The 20,323-nt window shown below is 41.5% G+C and overlaps 1 protein-coding gene across 1 annotated transcript; it reads left to right on the plus strand.

Moving 5' to 3' along the window:
• Positions 1-14,495: 14,495 nt before the first annotated feature.
• Positions 14,496-19,380, plus strand: LOC102280963 (large ribosomal subunit protein uL23). Its single transcript, XM_005895057.2, has 2 exons — positions 14,496-14,965; positions 19,263-19,380. The coding sequence occupies exons 1-2, from the start codon at positions 14,496-14,498 to the stop codon at positions 19,378-19,380; spliced, it is 588 nt and encodes a 195-aa protein (XP_005895119.2).
• The last annotated feature ends 943 nt before the right edge of the window (positions 19,381-20,323 follow it).

Here is a 20,323-nt window from a genome sequence, read left to right on the forward strand (position 1 = left end):
CCAAGGCTCGCGCGCTCTCTCCCACCCAGTAACCGCGAGACAAGTCAGGGTCCCCGCCCGCCCCATTTGCTGCCCTACCCGGCTTCGTGACTGCGCGGAGCATGCGCAGTTATGGCACCGGCGTCAGCCCGTGTGACTCACGGGCTCAGGCTTGTAACGCGCATCTCAATCTATCCGGAAGTGCGGTCCTAGACACTTGAATCCCTTTGTCCCGGCAGCCGGAAGTGGCCAGGAGTAATTAGTTGGCGTTTCACGGCAGATGTTGATTCCAATCTGCACCAGTTAGACAACTTGTCTTGAATCTGGAGAAGCTAGACAGTGCTTTGTCTGGAGATGTTGGAAAACATAAAGGCTAAGCCGAACCCACCGAATTTCAGGAAATTAAGACTCAGCTGGCAGCTATTACCTGTGAAGGTCACAGGTGGCAGAAATGGGTTTAGAGGGACTTCCCTGGAGGTCCAGTGGTTGAGACTCCGCGCTTCCACTGCAGGGGGCATGATTGGATCCCTTATCCGGAACTAAGATCCCACATGCCCTACAGCAGGGCCAAAAAAAAAAAAAGGAAATAGGTTTTGAATCCTGTTCCCAAGCAAATGCTTTCCCACATCATTGACCTGTCACCCGTCACTTGTAAATCCAGGATGGCACATTTATCTTTTCCTTTTCCTAACCCTAAAGGTACGTTTTTTTTTTTTATGGTTACATTTTCCACTCTTACTTCCCAGAGCGGTATTCATTTACTGGTGAGTGTATTGAAATGTCCTCTTGAAAGCAACTTGGCAATGTGTGTAAAAATACTGATTCTTCCTATCCTGTAATTCAATTGCTAAGAAACTATTCTGTGGGAATAAACCTACAGAGGGAGTTATTCCTGATGGGATTATATTTTAGTATGATAGTAAATGCAGAAGCAGTCTGAAAACCAATAGGAGATCCACTCAGTGGAACTGTTACTTTGTACACATCCTCTGCCTCCTTATACTAAGACTGTCAATGCCCTCTGTTAGGAGGTAGTGAAAACAGGAGGGAAGGGGGCAGGGCACAACCTTTGAAAGAATGACATAGCCTGAGAAAAGGACATAAACTGATTAGACTCAAATGGGTCCACGATGTCAGACAAGTCACCTTTGACTAGCCCTTGAGCCTCAATCAACACCCAGAGGTACTATGACAGTTCCAAGGTAAACCATCAAAGATCAAAAGGTGGGCAGTGGCCCAATCCCTGGAGACCCCCACCCGTTTCCCAAAAGAGTTGGAATAATACTCCCACTCATTAGCCTGTGAAATTACCCAACCCATAAAAGCTAACCACACACTCTGAGGCTGCTGCACTCACCCTCTGAGATGGCCCATGCTCTTCTGTGGAGTGTGTTTCTTCCTGAAGAATCCACCTCTTACCTATCGCTTTGTCTGTCACTGAATTCTTTCTACGATGAGACATCAGAAACCTGAGCTTTGTTAGGTGTTGAAACCAGATCTGTGATCTCAGTTGGAAGACTGTGGATCTTGGCTGGTTTAGAGTCCCAAAGGGCTTCCCTGGTGGTTCAGACAGTAAAAAATCCGGCTGCAATTCAGGAGACCTAGGTTCGGTCCCTGGGTTGGGAAGATCCCCTGGAGGAGGGCATGGCAACCCACTCCAGTATTCTTGTCTGGAGAATCCCCATGGACAGAAAAGCCTAGCTAGTTGAAAAGAGTCAGACGTGACTGAGCAACTAAGCACGGAGTCTCAAAATGGGTTTTGGCTGTTCAAGTCCCAGCCACATGGGTTCAAGTCCCAAGTAGGGTTTTGGCTGGGTTTGAGTCCCATTCTGAGGTAAATTATTTCAGCAGCTTCCCATTCAATTAATTCATGGTCATTATTAAAAGCAATATTTATTTAGATTATTTGTTTACTCTCTGCCTCTACCTCTAGAATGTAAGCTCCATTAAGAGGCCTTGCCTTCTTGTCCATTTGTATGCCCCAGCACCTGGCAGTGCCAACACCTAAGTGGGCATTCAATAAATATATTAAATAGATTTTCTTTTTGGCAGCACCAGGTAAATAGTTTCCTAATATATAATAATAATAATAGTTCCTATTCTATTATTATTTTATAGTTCTGGGATCTTAGTTCCCTGACCAAGGATTGAACCTTGGGCACTCAGCGTGAAAGCATAGAGTTGTAACCACTGGACAACCTTGGAATTCTGTATGTTTTTCAACCATAGAAAATTACAAAGAGACTAATAATGTGGATAATGCTTCTTTAGAAACAAATGCCAAGAGGTAAGTATAAAAAGCAAAACAAATATCAAGAAGAAATACATAAGAAATTTATATCTTTAGTATAGAGGTCTTCTTGAGCAAGATGCAAAACCATTTTTAAACACTTTATATATTTTACTAAAAAAACAAAAATTTTTTTTTAGCCACAACTTGTGGGATCTCAGACCCCTGACCAGGGATTGAACCTAGGCCATGGCAATGAAAGCCCAGAATCCTGACCACTAGCCACCAGTTCACTTCAGCCTCTCAGTCGTGTCCGACTCTTTGCAACCCCATGAACTGCAGCACACCAGGCTTCCCTGTCCATCACCAACTCCTGGAGCTTACTCAAACTCATGTCCGTCGACTCAGTGATGCTATCCAACCATCTCATCCTCTGTTGTCCCCTTCTCTTCCCACCTTCAATCTTTGCCAACATCAAGATCTTTTCCAATGAGTCAGTTCTTCACATCAGGTTGCCAAAGTATTGAGTTTCAGCTTCAGCATCAGTCCTTCCAATGAATATTCAGGACTGATTTCCTTTAGGATGGACTGGTTGGATCTCCTTGTAGTACAAGGGACTCTCAAAAGTCTTCTCCAATACCACAGTTCAAAAGCATTAATTCTTCAGCACTCAGCTTTATTTATAGTCCAACTCTCATATCCATACATGACTACTGGAAAAACCATAACTTTGACTAGATGGACCTTTGTTGGTCAAGTAATGTCTCTGCTTTTTAATATGCTGTCTAGGTTGGTCACAGCTTTTCTTCCAAGGAGCGAGCGTCTTTTAATTTCATGGCTGCAGTCACCATCTGCAGTGATTTTGGAGCCCAGGAAAATAAAGTCTGTCACTGTTTCCATTGTTTCCCCATCTATTTGCCATGAAGTGATGGGAGCAGATGCCATGATCTTAGCTTTCTGAATGTAGAGTTTTAAGCCAACTTTTTCACTCTCCTCTTTCACTTTCATCACTTTAGTTCTTCACTTTTTGCCATAAGGGTGGTATCATCTGCATATCTGAGGTTATTGATATTTCTCCCAGCAATCTTGATTCCAGCTTGTGCTTCTTCCAGCCCAGCATTTCTCATGATGTACTCTGCATATAAGTTAAATAAGCAGGGTGACAATATACAGCCTTGACGTACTCCTTTCCTGATTTGGAACCAGTCTGTTGTTCCCTGTCCAGTTCTAACTTGCTTCTTGACCTGCATACAGATTTCTCAGGAGGCAGATAAGGTGGTCTGTTATTCCCAACTCTTGAAGAATTTTCCAGTTTGTTGTGATTCACACAGTCAGTTATAAGGGCTTCCCTCATAGCTCAGTCGGTAAAGAATCTGCCTGCAATGCAGGAGAACCGGATTCTATTCCTGGGTCAGAAAGATCCCCTGGAGAAGAAAATGGCAATCCAAAATCCCATGGACAGAGGAGCCTGGCGGACTACAGTCATGGGGTCACAAAAGTCGGACACAACTTAGCGACTACACCGCCACCACACAGTCAAAGGCTTTGGCATAGTCAATAAAGCAGAAGTAGATGTTTTTCTGGAATTCTATTGCTTTTTCAACTTCCAGCTTGAACATCTGGAGGTTCACGGTTCACATACTGTTGAAGTCTGGCTTGGAGAATTTTGAGCATTACTTTGCTAGCGTGTGAGATGAGGGCAATTGTGCGATAGTTTGAACATTCTTTGGCATTGCCTTTCTTTGGGATTGGAATGAAAACTAGCCACCAGGGAACTCCCTAAAAAAAATTTTTTTTAATACCAAACAATAAACTTTAAAACCTAGGGATAGACTGAGAAAAAATATTTGCAACATAAATAATAATTACCACAAATCAATAAGACAAATACAACTCAGAAAAGTGGACAAAAGATGTAAATAGTAAATTCACAGAAGGAAAATTAAATAGCCAACATATTAGGAAAAGATGAACAGGCTTATTAATACTGTGAGATGACACTGATTGAGAGGTGCCTAGATTGCAGAAGAGAGGAGTGTCTGCATTAGAATGGAGCTGCAGTGAAGGTCTCCTAGGAAGAATGATTTTTAAACTGGTTTAAAGGATGGGAGGGAATTCACAAAGGAAAGGAGGCGAAAACAGTTTTTACCGCTTATCATATACACTAATAATGAGAAAACAGAAAGAGAAATTAAGGAAACAATTCCATTCACCATTGCAATGGAAAGAATAAAATACTTAGGAATATATCTACCTAAAGAAACTAAAGACCTATATATAGAAAACTATAAAACACTGGTGAAAGAAATCAAAGAGGACACTAATAGATGGAGAAATATACCATGTTCATGGATTGGAAGAATCAATATAGTGAAAATGAGTATACTACACAAAGCAATTTATAGATTCAATGCAATCCCTATCAAGCTACCAACAGTATTCTTCACAGAGCTAGAACAAATAATTTCACAATTTGTATGGAAATACAAAAAACCTCGAATAGCCAAAGCGATCTTGAGAAAGAAGAATGGAACTGGAGGAATCAACCTACCTGACTTCAGGCTCTACTACAAAGCCACAGTTATCAAGACAGTATGGTACTGGCACAAAGACAGAAATGTAGATCAATGGAACAAAATAGAAAGCCCAGAGATAAATCCACACACATATGGACACCTTACCTTTGACAAAGGAGGCAAGAATATACAATGGATTAAAGACAATCTCTTTAACAAGTGGTGCTGGGAAATCTGGTCAACCACTTGTAAAAGAATGAAACTAGACCACTTTCTAACACCATACACAAAAATAAACTCAAAATGGATTAAAGATCTAAACGTAAGACCAGAAACTATAAAACTCCTAGAGGAGAACATAGGCAAAACACTCTCTGACATACATCACAGCAGGATCCTCTATGACCCACCTCCCAGAATATTGGAAATAAAAGCAAAAATAAACAAATGGGACCTAATTAACCTTAAAAGCTTCTGCACATCAAAGGAAACTATTAGCAAGGTGAAAAGACAGCCTTCAGAATGGGAGAAAATAATAGAAAATGAAGCAACTGACAAACAACTAATCTCAAAAATATATAAGCAACTCCTACAGCTCAACTCCAGAAAAATAAATGACCCAATCAAAAAATGGGCCAAAGATCTAAATAGACATTTCTCCAAAGAAGACATACAGATGGCTAACAAACACATGAAAAGATGCTCAACATCACTCATTATCAGAGAAATGCAAACCAAAACCACTATGAGGTACCATTTCACACCAGTCAGAATGGCTGCGATCCAAAAGTCTACAAGCAATAAATGCTGGAGAGGGTGTGGAGAAAAGGGAACCCTCTTACACTGTTGGTGGGAATGCAAACTAGTACAGCCACTATGGAGAACAGTGTGGAGATTCCTTAAAAAACTGGAAATAGAACTGCCTTATGATCCAGCAATCCCACTGCTGGGCATACACACTGAGGAAACCAGAAGGGAAAGAGACATGTGTACCCCAATGTTCATCGCAGCACTGTTTATAATAGCCAGGACATGGAAGCAACCTAGATGCCCATCAGCAGATGAATGGATAAGAAAGCAGTGGTACATATACACAATGGAGTATTACTCAGCCATTAAAAAGAATACATTTGAATCAGTTCTAATGAGGTGGATGAAACTGGAGCCTATTACACAGAGTGAAGTAAGCCAGAAGGAAAAACACCAATACAGTATACTAACGCATAAATATGGAATTTAGAAAGATGGTAACAATAACCCGGTGTACGAGACAGCAAAAGAGACACTGATGTATAGAACAGTCTTATGGACTCTGTGGGAGAGGGAGAGGGTGGGAAGATTTGGGAGAATGGCATTGAAACATGTAAAATATCATGTATGAAACGAGATGCCAGTCCAGGTTCGATGCACGATACTGGATGCTTGGGGCTAGTGCACTGGGACGACCCAGAGGAATGGTATGGGGAGGGAGGAGGGAGGAGGGTTCAGGATGGGGAACACATGTATACCTGTGGCGGATTCATTTTGATATTTGGCAAAACTAATACAATTATGTAAAGTTTAAAAATAAAATAAAATTAAAAATTAAAAAAAAAAAAGAAAATAGGAGAAGGGGAAAAAATGAGATAAGACAAGGGCATTATCACAAAATGCTAGAAGTTTGAAGTTAATCCTCAGAGATATCTGAAGGCATTGAAGAACTTTTAACTGGAGAGAAATGTATTAAGATTTGTATTTACAAAGCTTATTCTGACTGCCCAGTGACAGAATTAGAGGAGTGCCACACTATCTACAGGAAGAGAAGGTAAGAAGTTATTGTAATAAATCTGGCTAGACCCCTGGTAGCAGACTGGAAACAAAGAGATGATGTCAGATATAAGATATGTGAGAAAAACTATTTTAAAACTTTTACTTAATTATGTGAGTAAATACTAGTTATTATATACTAGTTACAACTGGTTATACTGGTTACTAGTAAATGCTAGTTATTCCAGAAGAACACTGAAAAAGCAAATTATCAGACAGAAAAATATAAAAAGCATCTCTAATACCACAATCTATAGATTATCATGATGTCTGGGATTTATCCTTCTGGAATATTGCTGCTGCTAAGTCGCTTCAGTCATATTCGACTCTGTGCGACCCCATAGACGGCAGCCCACCAGGCTCCCCCGTCCCTGGGATTCTCCAGGCAAGAACATTGGAGTGGGTTGCCATTTCCTTCTCCAATGCATGAAAGTGAAAGAAGTATTAATTAAGGAAGTCAAATTAGGGGAGTAATGCCATAATTAGACAAGGATAATAAGTCAGAGTGAAGGGGTTAGGTGTTCAGGGAATTTTTGGCTTAGGAGGGTGAGGGGAATATCTGTGTCTAAGGTTGCAGGAAGAGGAGTCACATTGGAGAGAAAGACATTGAGTTTTGTTTGGATACTGCCTATCTATACTTCCTTGCTTCCTGCCTTCTACATCTTTTCTCACCTGAAATTCCTCTCCTTGTAGTCACTAGTGAGCTTTTCACTGGATTCAGTTTTTAGTCATTTGCTACCTCTCTCCATTGCTTAATATGGTCCCTCCTTCATGGTTTCCATGACAATTCTCTGACCACTTAGTAAAATCTTTTTGAAGGAAATGTTTCTTTTTACTTTACTTTAAATGCTGGTATTTCCCCTAGATATCCACTCTCTTCTCAGTCTACAGACTTTTTCTAGGCAATCTTGGCCATGACTTCAACAACCATGTGTAGATATATAGATGATAAATTTTTATCTCAAATACCAGAATTACACATATAAACTTATTAGACATTTATATCAGGGTATACCACAAGCACCTCAAACTCAAATATCCAAATCTGAAATCAACTTTATTCTTCCAGGGGCTTCCCTGGTGTCCAGTCATTAAGAATCTGCCCTCCAATGCAGGGGATGCAGGTTCAATCACTGGTCAGGGAACTAAGGTCCCCCGTCTGTGTGTGTGTGTGTGTGTATGTGTGTGTGTGTGTATTCTAAGTTGCTGAGTCATGTCCAATTCTTTGTGACTCCATGGACTGTAGCCCGCCAGACTCCTCTGTCCATGGAATTTTCCAGGCAAGAATACTGGGATGGATTACTATTTCCTACTCCAGGGGATCTTACTGACTCAGAGATTGAACCGTCATCTCCTGTGTCTCTTATATTGGCAGGTGGATTCTTTACCACTGTACCACCTGGGAAGCCCCAAGATCCCACATGCCAAGGGTCAACTAAACTCATGAGCCACAGCTAGCTCTGGAGACTGGGTGCTACAACTAGGGACCCTGTGAGCCACAACAAAGACCCAACAAAAATACTTCATCCTTCCAAACTTTAAACACTTGCTGTATTCATGATCTTGGGGGATGGCACCATCAGTTCCTATTTTGCTCAAGTCAGAAACCTAAGAACTCTCATTTCAGTTCAGTTTAGTCGCTCAGTCATCTCCAGCTCTTTGCGACCCCATGGACTGCAGCACGCCAGGCCTCCCTGTCCATCACCGACTCCAAGAGTTTACTCATTTAACTCAAGAACTCTCATTTAACATTCACTAATTTCAACTTGTTAAATGAATAATGAATGAATGTGAATTCCACTTGTTTTTTACTCTCCATCCAAACACTGGTCTAGTCACACCTCCATCTCCTCTTCCTTACCTTCCTCATTCAGATCTCATTATCTCTCTTCTTACTCTCCTTTAAGCAATTTTCCATATTACCACTAGACTGGTGTCTAAGAGACCATCTTGAAGCCCTTCATGATCTGACACAAGCTTAAACAGCTGACTGTGAATCCAACATGATAAACAAATAAATGAATAAAAAGAACCATTCTGGGGGATTTCCCTGGTGGTTCAATGGTTAAGAATCCACCTGCCAATGCAGGGACACAGTTCGGTCCCCGGTCCAGGAAGATCCCACATGCTGTGAGGCAATTAGAGCCCTCTGCGACAGGAGAAGCCACCACAATGAGAAGCCTGGGAGCCGAAACTAGAGTAGCCCCCACTCACTGAAACTAGAGAAAGCACACAAGAAGCAATAAAGATTCAGTGCAGCCAAAAATAAATAAATAAAATAAAATTTTAAAAAGAAACCTTTCCAAACCACATGTAGTACCCTGAACATGCCACACTCATTTGTGCTGCTATGCCCTTGCAATAGTTGTCCTGCTGCCTTTAAGCATCTTCTCCCCAGTGTTTTCCTATGATCAATTACTGCTTATCTTTGAAGAGTTCTCCTAAAGTTAGCTACCAGCCATGACAGGGAGTCCCTCCCCTGGATTGATGCTCTTTTAGTAATTATCTAATTATATTTATTTATTCTTGTCGGGGATACACACAGCACAACATATGCGATCTTAGTTTGCCAACCAGGGATTGAACCCATACATTGAACCCTACATTGGAATTGAGGAGTCTTAACCACTGGACCACCAGGGATGTCCCCTACTTGTTTACTTATTGTCTACCACATAGACTACAAACCCCTTTGGTGATCCAGCATGCTGCCTTTCTCAATATGTTTTTGTACAGCGAATGCCTTTGAGGCACATGAAACCTCTCCAAATACATATAATTTATTGCTGTTGTTCAGTTACCTAGTTGTCTCTGACTCTTTTTGACCCCCATGAACTGCAGCATGCCATGCTTTTATATACATATATATATGCTATGCTAAGTCACTTCAGTCATGTCCGACTCTGTCCAACCCCATAGATGGCAGCCCACCAGGCTCCCCCGTCCCTGGGATTCTCCAGGCAAGAACACTGGAGTGGGTTGCCATTTCCTTCTCCGATGCATGGAAGTGAAAAGTGAAAGTGAAATCGCTCAGTCATATCCGACTCTTAGCGACCCCATGGACTTCAGCCTACCAGGCTCCTCCGTCCATGGGATTTTCCAGGCAAGAGTACTGGAGTGGGGTGCCATTGCCTTCTCCGATATATATATATATATATACACACACACACATACATAGTTAGTTAAATGGGTAAATGAAAAAGTAAGACTGAAGGGGTAGACCTGTACCAGCAAATATAAAAGATATTATAAAATAATTAAAACAGGCATGTACAGGGTTAGGAAAAATGAAGGCAAATACATGAGATCAAATAGATTCCCAAAATCATGAAGATTTGTATATAATAAAGGAGGAATTTTAAATTAGAAGAAAAAAAGGATTATTTAATAAGTGTTCTAGGATAATTATCTAACCAATTTTTAAAAATCAGATACCAATCACATCAGTTCAGCTCAGTGGCTCAGTCACATCTTGACTCTTTGCAACCCCGTGGACTGCAGCACGCCAGGCTTCCCTGTCCATCACCAACTCCTGGAGCTTACTCAAACTCATGTCCATCGAGTCAGTGATACCATCCAACCATCTCATCCTCTGTCATCCCCTTCTTGTCCCACCTTCAATCTTTCCCAGCATCAGGGTCTTTTCCAATGACCAGTTCTTTACATCAGGTGGCTAAAGTATTGGAGTTTCAGCTTCAGCATCAGTCCTTCCAATGAATATTCAGGACTGATTTCCTTTAGGTTGGACTGGTTGGATCTCCTTGCAGTCCAAGGGACTCTCAAGAGTCTTCTCCAACACCACAGTTTAAAAGCATCAATTCTTTGGTGCTCAGCTTTCTTTATAGTCCAACTCTCACATCCATACATGACTACTGGAAAAACCGTAACTTTGATAAGATGGACCTTTGTTGGAAAAGTAATGTCTCTGCTTTTTAATATGCTGGTTAATATGCTTTTTAATATGTTGGTCATAGCTTTTCTTCCCAGGAGCAAGCGTCTTTTAAGTTCATGGCTGCAATCACCATCTGCAGTGATTTTGAAGCCCCCAAAATAAAGTGTTTCCACTGTTTCCCCATCTATTTGCCACGAAATGATGGGACCAGATGCCATGATCTTAGCTTTCTGAATGTAAAGTTTTAAGCCAACTTTTTCACTCTTCTCTTTCACTTTCATCAAGAGGCTCTTTAGTTCTTCACTTTCTTCCATAAGGGTGGTCTCATCCGCATATCTGAGGTTATTGATATTTCTCCCGGCAATCTTGATTCCAGCTTGTGCTTCATCCAGCCTGGTATTTCCCATGATGTACTCTGCATATAAGTTAAATAAGCAGGGTGACAATATACAGCCTTGATGTACTCCTTTCTCAATTTGGAACCAGTCTGTTGTTCCATGTCCAGCTCTAACTATTGCTTCTTGACCTGCATATGGATTTCTCAAGAGGCAGGTCAGGTGGTCTGGTATTCCCATCTCTTTCAGAATTTTCCACAGTTTGTTGTGATCCACACAGTCAAAGGCTTTGGTGTACTCAATAAAGCAAAAGTAGATACTTTTTTGATGATCCTGCAGATGTTGGCAATTTGATCTCTGGTGCCTCTGCCTTTTCTAAATCCAGCTTGAACATCTGGAAGTTCAAGGTTCACATACTGCTGAAGCCTGGCTTACAGAATTTTGAACATTACTTTGCTAGCATATGAGATGAGTGCAATTGTGTGGTAGTTTGAGCATTCTTTGGCATTGCCTTTCTTGGGATTGGAATGAAGACTGACCTTTTCCAGTCCTGTGGCCACTGCTGAGTTTTCCAAATTTGCTGTCATATTGATGCAGCACTTTCACAGCATTATCTTTTAAGATTTGAAATAGCTCAACTGGAATTCCATCACCTCCACTAGCTTTGTTCATAGTGATGCTTCCTAAGGCCCACTTGACTTCACATTCCAGGATGTCTGGCTCTAGGTGAGTGATCACATCATCGTGGTTATCTGGGCCATGAAGATGTTTTTTGTATAGTTCTTCTGTGTATTCTTGTCACTTCTTCTAAATATCTTCTGCTTCTGTTGGGTCCATACCATTTCTGTCCTGTAGTGTGCTCATCTTTGCATGAAATGTTCCCTTGAAGAGACCTCTAGTCATTCCCTTTCTACTGTTTTCCTCTATTTCTTTGCACTGATCACTGAGGAAGGCTTTCTTATCTCTCCTTGCTATTCTTTGGAACTCTGCATTCAAATGGATATCGTTCCTTTTCTCCTTTGCCTTTAGCTTCTCTTCTTTTCTCAGCTATTTGTAAGGCCTAGTCAGATAACTATTTGCCCTTTTTGCGTTTCTTTATCTTAGGGATGGTCTTGATCACTACCTCCTATACAATGTCACAAACCTTCGTCCATAGTTCAGTCACTCTATGAGATCTAATCCCTTGAATCTATTTGTCACTTCCACTGTATAATTGTAAGGGCTAGTGGTTTTCCCTACTTTCTTCAATTCACCTATCACATACTATATATAAAATTAATTATAGATTACATTAAAGCTTTAAATTTAATAAGAACTATGAAAGTACAGTCTGCATATTGTCACTCTGCTTATTTAACTTCTGCAGAGTACATCATGAGAAATGCTGGACTGGAAGAAGCACAAGCTGGAATCAAGATTGCCGGGAGAAACATCAATAACCTCAGATACGCAGATGACACCACCCTTATGGCAGAAAGTGAAGAGGAACTAAAAAGCCTCTTGATGAAAATGAACGAGGAGAGTGAAAAAGTTGGCTTAAAGCTCAACATTCAGAAAACGAAGATCATGGCATCCGGTCCCATCATTTCATGGGAAATAGATGGGGAAACAGTGGAAACAGTGTCAGACTTTATTTTTCTGGGCTCCAAAATCACTGCAGATGGTGATTGCAGCCATGAAATTAAAAGACACTTACTCCTTGGAAGGAAAGTTATGACCAACCTAGATAGCATTTTCAAAAGCAGAGACATTACTTGGCCAACAAAGGTCTGTCTGGTCAAGGCCTTTCCTGTGGTCATGTATGGATGTGAGAGTTGGACTGTGAAGAGGCTGAGTGCTGAAGAATTGATGCTTTTGAACTGTGGTGTTGGAGAAGACTCTTGAGAGTCCCTTGGACTGCAAGGAGATCCAACCAGTCCATTCTGAAGGAGATCAGCCCTGGGATTTCTTTGGAAGGAATGATGCTAAAGCTGAAACTCCAGTATTTTGGCCACCTCATGCGAAGAGTTGACTCATTGGAAAAGACTCTGATGCTGGTAGGGATTGGGGGCAGGAGGAGAAGGGGACGACAGAGGATGAGATGGCTGGATGGCATCACTGACTCAATGGACGTGGGTCTGGGTGAACTCCGGGAGTTGGTGATGGACAGGGAGGCCTTGGGTGCTGCGATTCATGGGGTCGCTAAGAGTCGGACACGACTGAGCGACTGAACTGAACTGATGAAAGTACAGAAAGATAAAATAGAAAAAATGTTTTTATTATCCTGAGCAAAAAGACCTTTCTTAGTAACATATAAGAAAGCCTCTGATTTTACCCCCGTGAAAACTTAAAACAGAATTTAGCACTTTGAGTGATAGTCGCTCAGTTATGTCTGATTCTTTGCAACTCCATGGACTGTAGCCTGCCAGGCTCCTCTGTCCATGAAATTATTCAGCAAGAATACTGGAGTGGCTTGCCATTTCCTTCTCTAGGATTTAGTACTTTATCACACACCCAAAGGAAAATCCACTCCACAAAACAATGATGAACAATGTAGACATTATTGAATGTTTGAAGAGAAATAGAGAGACAGTAAATTCTTTTAGACATTATTGTTCCTCCCTCTCATTGTGAGCACCTCCCTTTTTCTTCCCTCTCCTAATCTCTGGAGCAAACACAATCCTTTTCCACATTTAATCTTGACTCATAGGCCCTGGAGGTCTAGCCTCTGTGCAGGCTTTCCAAATATTTATCTAATAAAAGTTGAAGAGCTTTTTTGAGAATCTAAAACTAATATTGGAATAAGGAAGAAACTGAAGTTTTTATTATAAAGAAATGTGGGCATAATTTAAGTTTGCAATTTGCTAAATATTCACAAACTCAACAGGGGAGTCTCTAAGAGACAAAATAGTACCAATACCCAGAAAACCCCATATTACTTTCCAAGTCACTATTCACACTCCCAAAGAGACACTGGAAAAGCCTCTTAAGCAAAACCCAAAGCCAGTTTCACATTTCTCTATCAAACCATGACAAAGGAATTGGGGACTTCTCTGAAAGTCCAGTGGTTAAGAATCTGCCTGCAAGTGCAGGGGCACGGGCTCTCTCTGCTCCAGGAAGATCCCACATGCCACAGAGCAACTAAGCCCCTCGCCACAACTACTGATTCTGTTCTCTAGAGCCACAACTACTGAGCCCACGAACTTTAATTACTGAAGCCCAAGCACCCTAGAACCTGTGCTCCTCAACAAGAGAAGTCACCGAAATAAGACCGAGCAGCACAACTAAAGAGTAGCCCCTGCTCACTGCAACTAGAGAGAGCCTACACAGAGCCATAAGTAAATAAACAAAATATTGGTAAAAGTAACTTTACACCTTAAGGAGCGAGAAAAAGGAGCAAATTAAAACAATAGCTAGCAGTAGGAAAGGAATAATAAGGAATAAAACAGAGACTAATACAATACAGAATGGAAAAACAATAGAGAAAAATCAATAAAACCAAGAGCTTGTTTTCTAAAAGAAAAAAAACTAACAAAATTCACAAATATTTAGCTAAAGTAAGATACGAAGCAAGAAAAATCAAAGTATTAAAATCAGAAAATGAATCATTACAGAACAAAGCTCGTGTGCCCAACTCACAGTGAGGTCTAATAAACTGAAACACTGGAGCCAGGAACAGAGAAAGGTTTATTGAAGTAGGACATTTTTACAGATTTTACAGAAACAGAAAGGATTATAAGAGAATACTATGGCTTTTCATGAAGACGGCACCTAAAGCAGGGAAGGAAGTCCCTGCCCCTACCCAAACTGAAGCCAAAGCAAAGCGTTTGAAGACCAAGAAAGCAGTGCTGAAAGGGATCCACAGTCACAGAAAAAAGATCCGAAAGTCTCCCACCTTCCAACAACCCAAAACACTGTGGCTCAGAAGGCAGTCCAAATATGCTCAGAAGAGTACCCCTAGGAGAAACAAGCTTGACTACTATGCCACCATCAAATTCCCCCTCACCACCGAGTCAGCCAGGAAGAAAATAGAAGACAACACACTGGTGTCCTCTGTGGATGTCAAGGCTGACAAGCCCCATATCAGACCAGCTGTGAAGAAGTTCTATGACCCTAACACGGCCAAGGTAAACACCCTGATTGGGCCTGATGGGGAAAAGAAGACATCTGATCAACTGGCTCCTGACTATGATTCTTTGGCTATTGCCAACACAGTTGGGCAGAGAAGGCAATGGCACCCAACTCCAGTACTCTTGCCTGGAAAATCCCATGGACAGAGGAGCCTGGTAGGCTGCAGTCCATGGGGTCTCGAAGAGTCGGACATGACTTCTCGACTTCACTTTCACTTTTCACTTTTCACTTTCATGCATTGGAGAAGGAAATTCCAACCCACTCCAGTGTTCTTGCCTGGAGAATCCCAGGGACGGGGGAGCCTGGTGGGCTGCCGTCTATGGGGTCACACAGAGTTGGACACGACTGAAGAGACTTAGCAGCCGTAGCAGCAGCAACACAGTTGGGATCATCTAAATTGAGTCCAGCTGGCTAACTTTTCGTGTAAAAGTTTTCACTAAAAGGAAAAAGAGAGAGCCAGAAGATACTATAAATAATTCTCTTCAGGGAGAAGAACTGGGTGGCAGGGGAACAGTGAGATTTTACTTTTTAAATTTTGCCCTGTATGCATGAATAATTAACCAATAACAACAATAAACATATGAACCCAAGAACAGATAAAAATAATTTATTAAAGTGTAAATTATTTTTACTGTAAATTATTTTACTGTATTTTCTAAAGTATTTGCAATAGGTTTATGTTATTGTCACAATTTGAAATAAAAACAAAAAAGATTTTCTAGGTGTTTGTAGTGATAGTGTGCATACAATTTTTATTGTGTATCTTTAATATCAGGTCTTACCTCTTCTTTGACTAAAGGATTTTTGGTGAAAACAGCATCTTCTTCTTGGCTGTGAGCAGGAACTGGAACCCCTAAGTTTTGCATTCTCAGATGAGGGAACTGAACTGGGAATGGTAACAGTTTAGAAACAGAAAAAGAGTAGTTTCTCAGGAAGCCAAAGGAGGAGGATGTTATCCTAAAAATAGGTTGGAATGCAGTGGCTGGACTCAGGCATTTAGAACTCATTTTTAAGTCCGAGTGTTCAGGCAGCTGTCAGACAAGGCAGGCCAGAAGCCAGTGAAAAACAGCTGGTAAAGCTGGAAAGAAATAGCAGGCTATGCATGTGGGGTAGGCAGGGTTGGCACCTTCATATACTGACACAGCAATGAGTTCTGTCCCCAAACTGAGTGGGAAAAGGCCTGGGCTCCAGTCAAGAGCAACCAGCCAGGTCCAACTCTGGATTGACATCACTCTTGTGCCAAAAGAATGCAGGGAGCTCAGACTGCCTTTTCATTTGGGCTGGGTGGAGAGAGTGTTGGCAAAAGTCCAGATGGTTCAAGGCTTTGAGGCTTGGCCCTCTGGCCCGTTTCTCTTAGTGCTGCTATTTGCCCAGGCCAGTAAAGAACCCTGGTCTCTACAGAGTCAAGATTATCGGAACAAATCAGAATAGAATAACTTTTAAAATAAGAACTTTTTTTTTTGGCTGCGCTGGGTCTTCGTTGCAGCACACGGGCTGTCTCAAGTTTCGGCAAGCAGGGGCTACTCTTCCCTGTGGTGCATGGGCTTCTCAATGTGGCGGCTTCCGTTGCTGCAGAGCACAGGCTCTAGGGCTTCAGTAGTTGTGGTACACAGGCTAGGTTGCCCTGTGGCACGTGGGGTCTTCCCAGACCAGGGATTGAATCCATGTCCCCAGCATTGGCAGGAAGATTCTTAACCACCAGGCCACCAGGGAGGTCCCTAAAAATGAACCTTTTTTTTTTTTTAATGTTTTTTCCATGGGCCATGTCATCAATTATCATTATATTATAATAGCAAACTTGTATAGATTTTTTAAATTTTATATTGCCTCCCCAGTTGGAATGTAAGCTTCATGAGGACAGGGGATTTTTCTGTTTCATTCACCACTGTCTTCTCAAAGCGCAGAAGGATGCCTGGCACAAAATGTTGCTCAGCAAATTTTAGTTCAGTTACCAAAAAAAAAAAATCACTGCCAAAAAATTGTTAGAAAAAGTTCAAATAGTAAAGTTCAAAAAGTGAAAATTAAGAGTCTTTGTCCGTACCTCTAATTCTACCCACCCCCTACATAACCATTAAAACATTTTTGTGTGTACAATATTAATCATAGAACAATCTGTCTTTTTATTATATCTTAAGCAGAGCACAATGCCTGGCATAGAAGAAAGTACTTGATAAAACTAGTTGAAAAGTCACTGAAAGAGTGGTAAGCAGTCTTGGAGTTGGGGTGGAGTGGCTAAAAAAAGGGTCGGCTGCTACAGGCTATTTCCTCAGCAAGTTAGGGTGAGTTCCTTGAGTTAAGTATTCATCTATATATCACACATATCTCAGGAAGAGTGCCTAAACAGGACCAATTATTATTTTTTTGCTTGTCTTTGAATTAATTTTTATTGGAGTATAGTTGCCCTACAGTGTTGTGTTAGTTTCTACCGTACAGCAAAGTGAATCGGCTATACAAATACTTACGTCTCCTCTTTTCGGATTCCCCTCCCATTTAGGTCACCACAGAGCACTGGATAGAGTTCCCTGTACTATACAATAGGTTCTCCTTGTTGTTGTTGAGTTGCTCAGTCGTGTCCGACTCTTTGCAACCCCATGGACTGCAGCGCACCAGGCTTCCCTGTCCTTCACTATCTCCCAGAGCTTGCTCAAACTCATGTCCACTGAGTCAGTGATGCCATCCAACCATCCCATCCTCTCTCAACCCCTTCTCCTCTACCCTCAATCTTTCCCAGCATCAGGGTCTTTTCCTGTGAAGCAGCTCTTCACATCAGGTGGCCAAAGTATTGGAGTTTCAGCTTCAGCATCAGTCCTTCTAATGAATATTCAGGACTGATTTCCTTTAAGATTGACTGATTTGATCTCCTTGCAGTCCAAGGGACTCTCAAGAGTCTTCTCCAGCACCACAGCTCAAAAGCATCAGTTCTCATTAGTTATTTATTTTATACATAGTATCAGTAGTGTATATATATGTCAATCCCAATCTCCCCGTTCATCCCACCCCAAGGAACAATTATTTATTAAGCACTTTCTCCATGACCCAAGCATACAATGAGGAGAAAGGTTTGATTCCCCAGCCTGCTGCACTACGTCTGGCTTCCTTGAATAAGACCTCTTGCCCTGTTAAACTGGCTCAGTGCCTTTCTACCTGAGCATGCTGGCTCCAGGCAGAACTCCCATCCCAAGGGGCTCTCCAAGCCTTTTGGCTGCTGGCAAGATGGAATGAGAGGACTCTTCCACAGGCTAACAGACACGGACACCCATGCTCATGCCCAGCACGTCTGGATGGAAAGTTGCCCAGTTAGGACCTCTGAGAGACAGACATCTGTCAGCATTTCTTTGTGAGGGTGTCTCGGGGGATTTGTCTGAGTGCCAGCTTTTCTATGGAAAAGGCAGTCAGAGCCAGAAAAAGCCAGCCATTCAGTCACACTGAAAATACAATATTGAAGCATTCAGCTGGAATGTGGCGATTTACAGCTGTCATACCACACTCTCTAAGTGAAATCACATTTTGTGCCAGACTTCCAAAGACATAATCACATGAAAACTATTTTTATTGCCTTGATGCATGGTTACAAGTCGTTTACCACAAACGTAAGAAAATCTACTATGGGATTGCTGTTGAAAAACAAATACAGGGAGCAAAGTGGTGTTTTCTATTTCACTTCGGGAAACATGTAGTTATAAATAGAGCGATGCACTAAGCACAGAAGAGTGACTTAGGGTGGATTCCTTGCTGGTCAGTAACTTTATTGAGTCAGTGAAACTAAATTTCCTAGAATTCACCTTAATGATAGAAGATCTTCTTAGTAGGTCTTTTAGGTTCCAATTTAGCTTCATTTTCTTTTTGACTTCTGCTTATTTCCTTACCAGATCTTTCACCTTCTAAAAGTTATGTAAAATATTCCAGCCTTACACTACACTTAGCACTGGATTCTCATGGGAAGGGCAGGGGTGAAAGGCGGGTGTTGGAGAGAGCGCCTGCATTCTTAGTAACCAAAACGTTAAAAGTTGCCACATATGGGACTTCCCCGGCATTCCAGTGGCTAAGACTCTGCTTTCCAATACACTTTCACTTTCCAATGCAGGGGGTACGAGTTCCATCCCTGCTCGGGGAATTAAGGTCCCACATGCCTTGGGGTGAAGCCAAAGGAAAAAAAAGTTGGCACACATTTCCTCAAGCCCCTGAATCAGCTTGTTTTTTGGTTTGAGAGGAGGCTCTTTTCCAAGTCCTTGAGTGGCTGCCTCTTCATCATTTCAGTCAAAGGTCAGTCCCTGCTGACTATCCTATTTAATATTACCCTCCTCCCATGACTCTGTCTCATGATGTTTAATCTTATATTCCTCACACTACAGCATCTGAAATTTTACTTATTGGATTCCTGTCTGTCTCCCTAGGTTAGACCTAAGCATCATGAAAGCAAGTAACTTGTCTGCCTTGGTTACCGTGGTACGCCAGCACGTCTGCTGGTGCTTGGTACAGAGCAGCTTCATGTACATGCTTATTCATAACTGAATAGATGGAGGCTGATAGATGGCAGTGATCAAGTATAAAAGCTTCAGAAGAGTGATTTGTTTAAGGATTTAAAAAGAGAATTTTAAATTTCCAGTCAATTACTGTCTTACCAAAAAGAAAAATGAATTGGGATTATTGTGTCCATTGTCAACTTCTGATCATGCCCTTAGCACCGGTTTCTGTAGCTGGTATGAGTGTATCACACACACGGTGCTGGTTTTACCACTTGGATCTGAGATCAAAGGAAACCAGAAGACATTAGCAAATCCTAGATAGATTAACCATAACATGTGTTTTCCTTAATAGCTCTTGGGAGAGTCACCCTAAAACACATTGTTGCTCAATGGAATATGTAAATTAGTAATGAAAAAGTTCATTCAATTAAGGTGAAGCGATACATGTGTATAGAGAAGACACATTTTAAAGGGATCGAAGAAGTGCCTATTGAACTTAGCAACAATAAGATCATTCTTTTCTTTAGTTCTCTGTAGTGAAAAAACTGTAAGGATGGCAAAAAAATTGACATTTTATGGCTCTTATACTTGTGAATTGATACAAAGTAAAGGTATATATTTGCATCAGAAAAAAATTAACATTAACAATCAGAGCTATATCCTAAATGTCCAAAATATGACTTTGTTGGAGAAGGAAACAGCAACCCACTCCAGTATTCTTGCCTAGAGAATTCTGTGGACAGAGGAGCCTGGTGGGCTGCTGTCCATGGGGTCGCACAGAGTCGGACACAACTGAAGCAACTTAGCTAGCTAGCTAGCTATGACTTTGTTAGTATTACCTCTGAAATCTTAACTAGTTTTTTGCAGGGGGCTGCTATAGAAATTAGGTAAGAAACCAGGCTCTCTTTGCTATGAAGCACAGGAAGCTCAGCTCAGTGCTGTGTGATGACCTAGAGGGGTGGGATGTGGGTAGGGTGGGAGATCCAAAA

The sequence above is a fragment of the Bos mutus genome, chromosome 15 (genome assembly GCF_027580195.1).
Source record: "Bos mutus isolate GX-2022 chromosome 15, NWIPB_WYAK_1.1, whole genome shotgun sequence".
NCBI lineage: Eukaryota > Metazoa > Chordata > Mammalia > Artiodactyla > Bovidae > Bos > Bos mutus.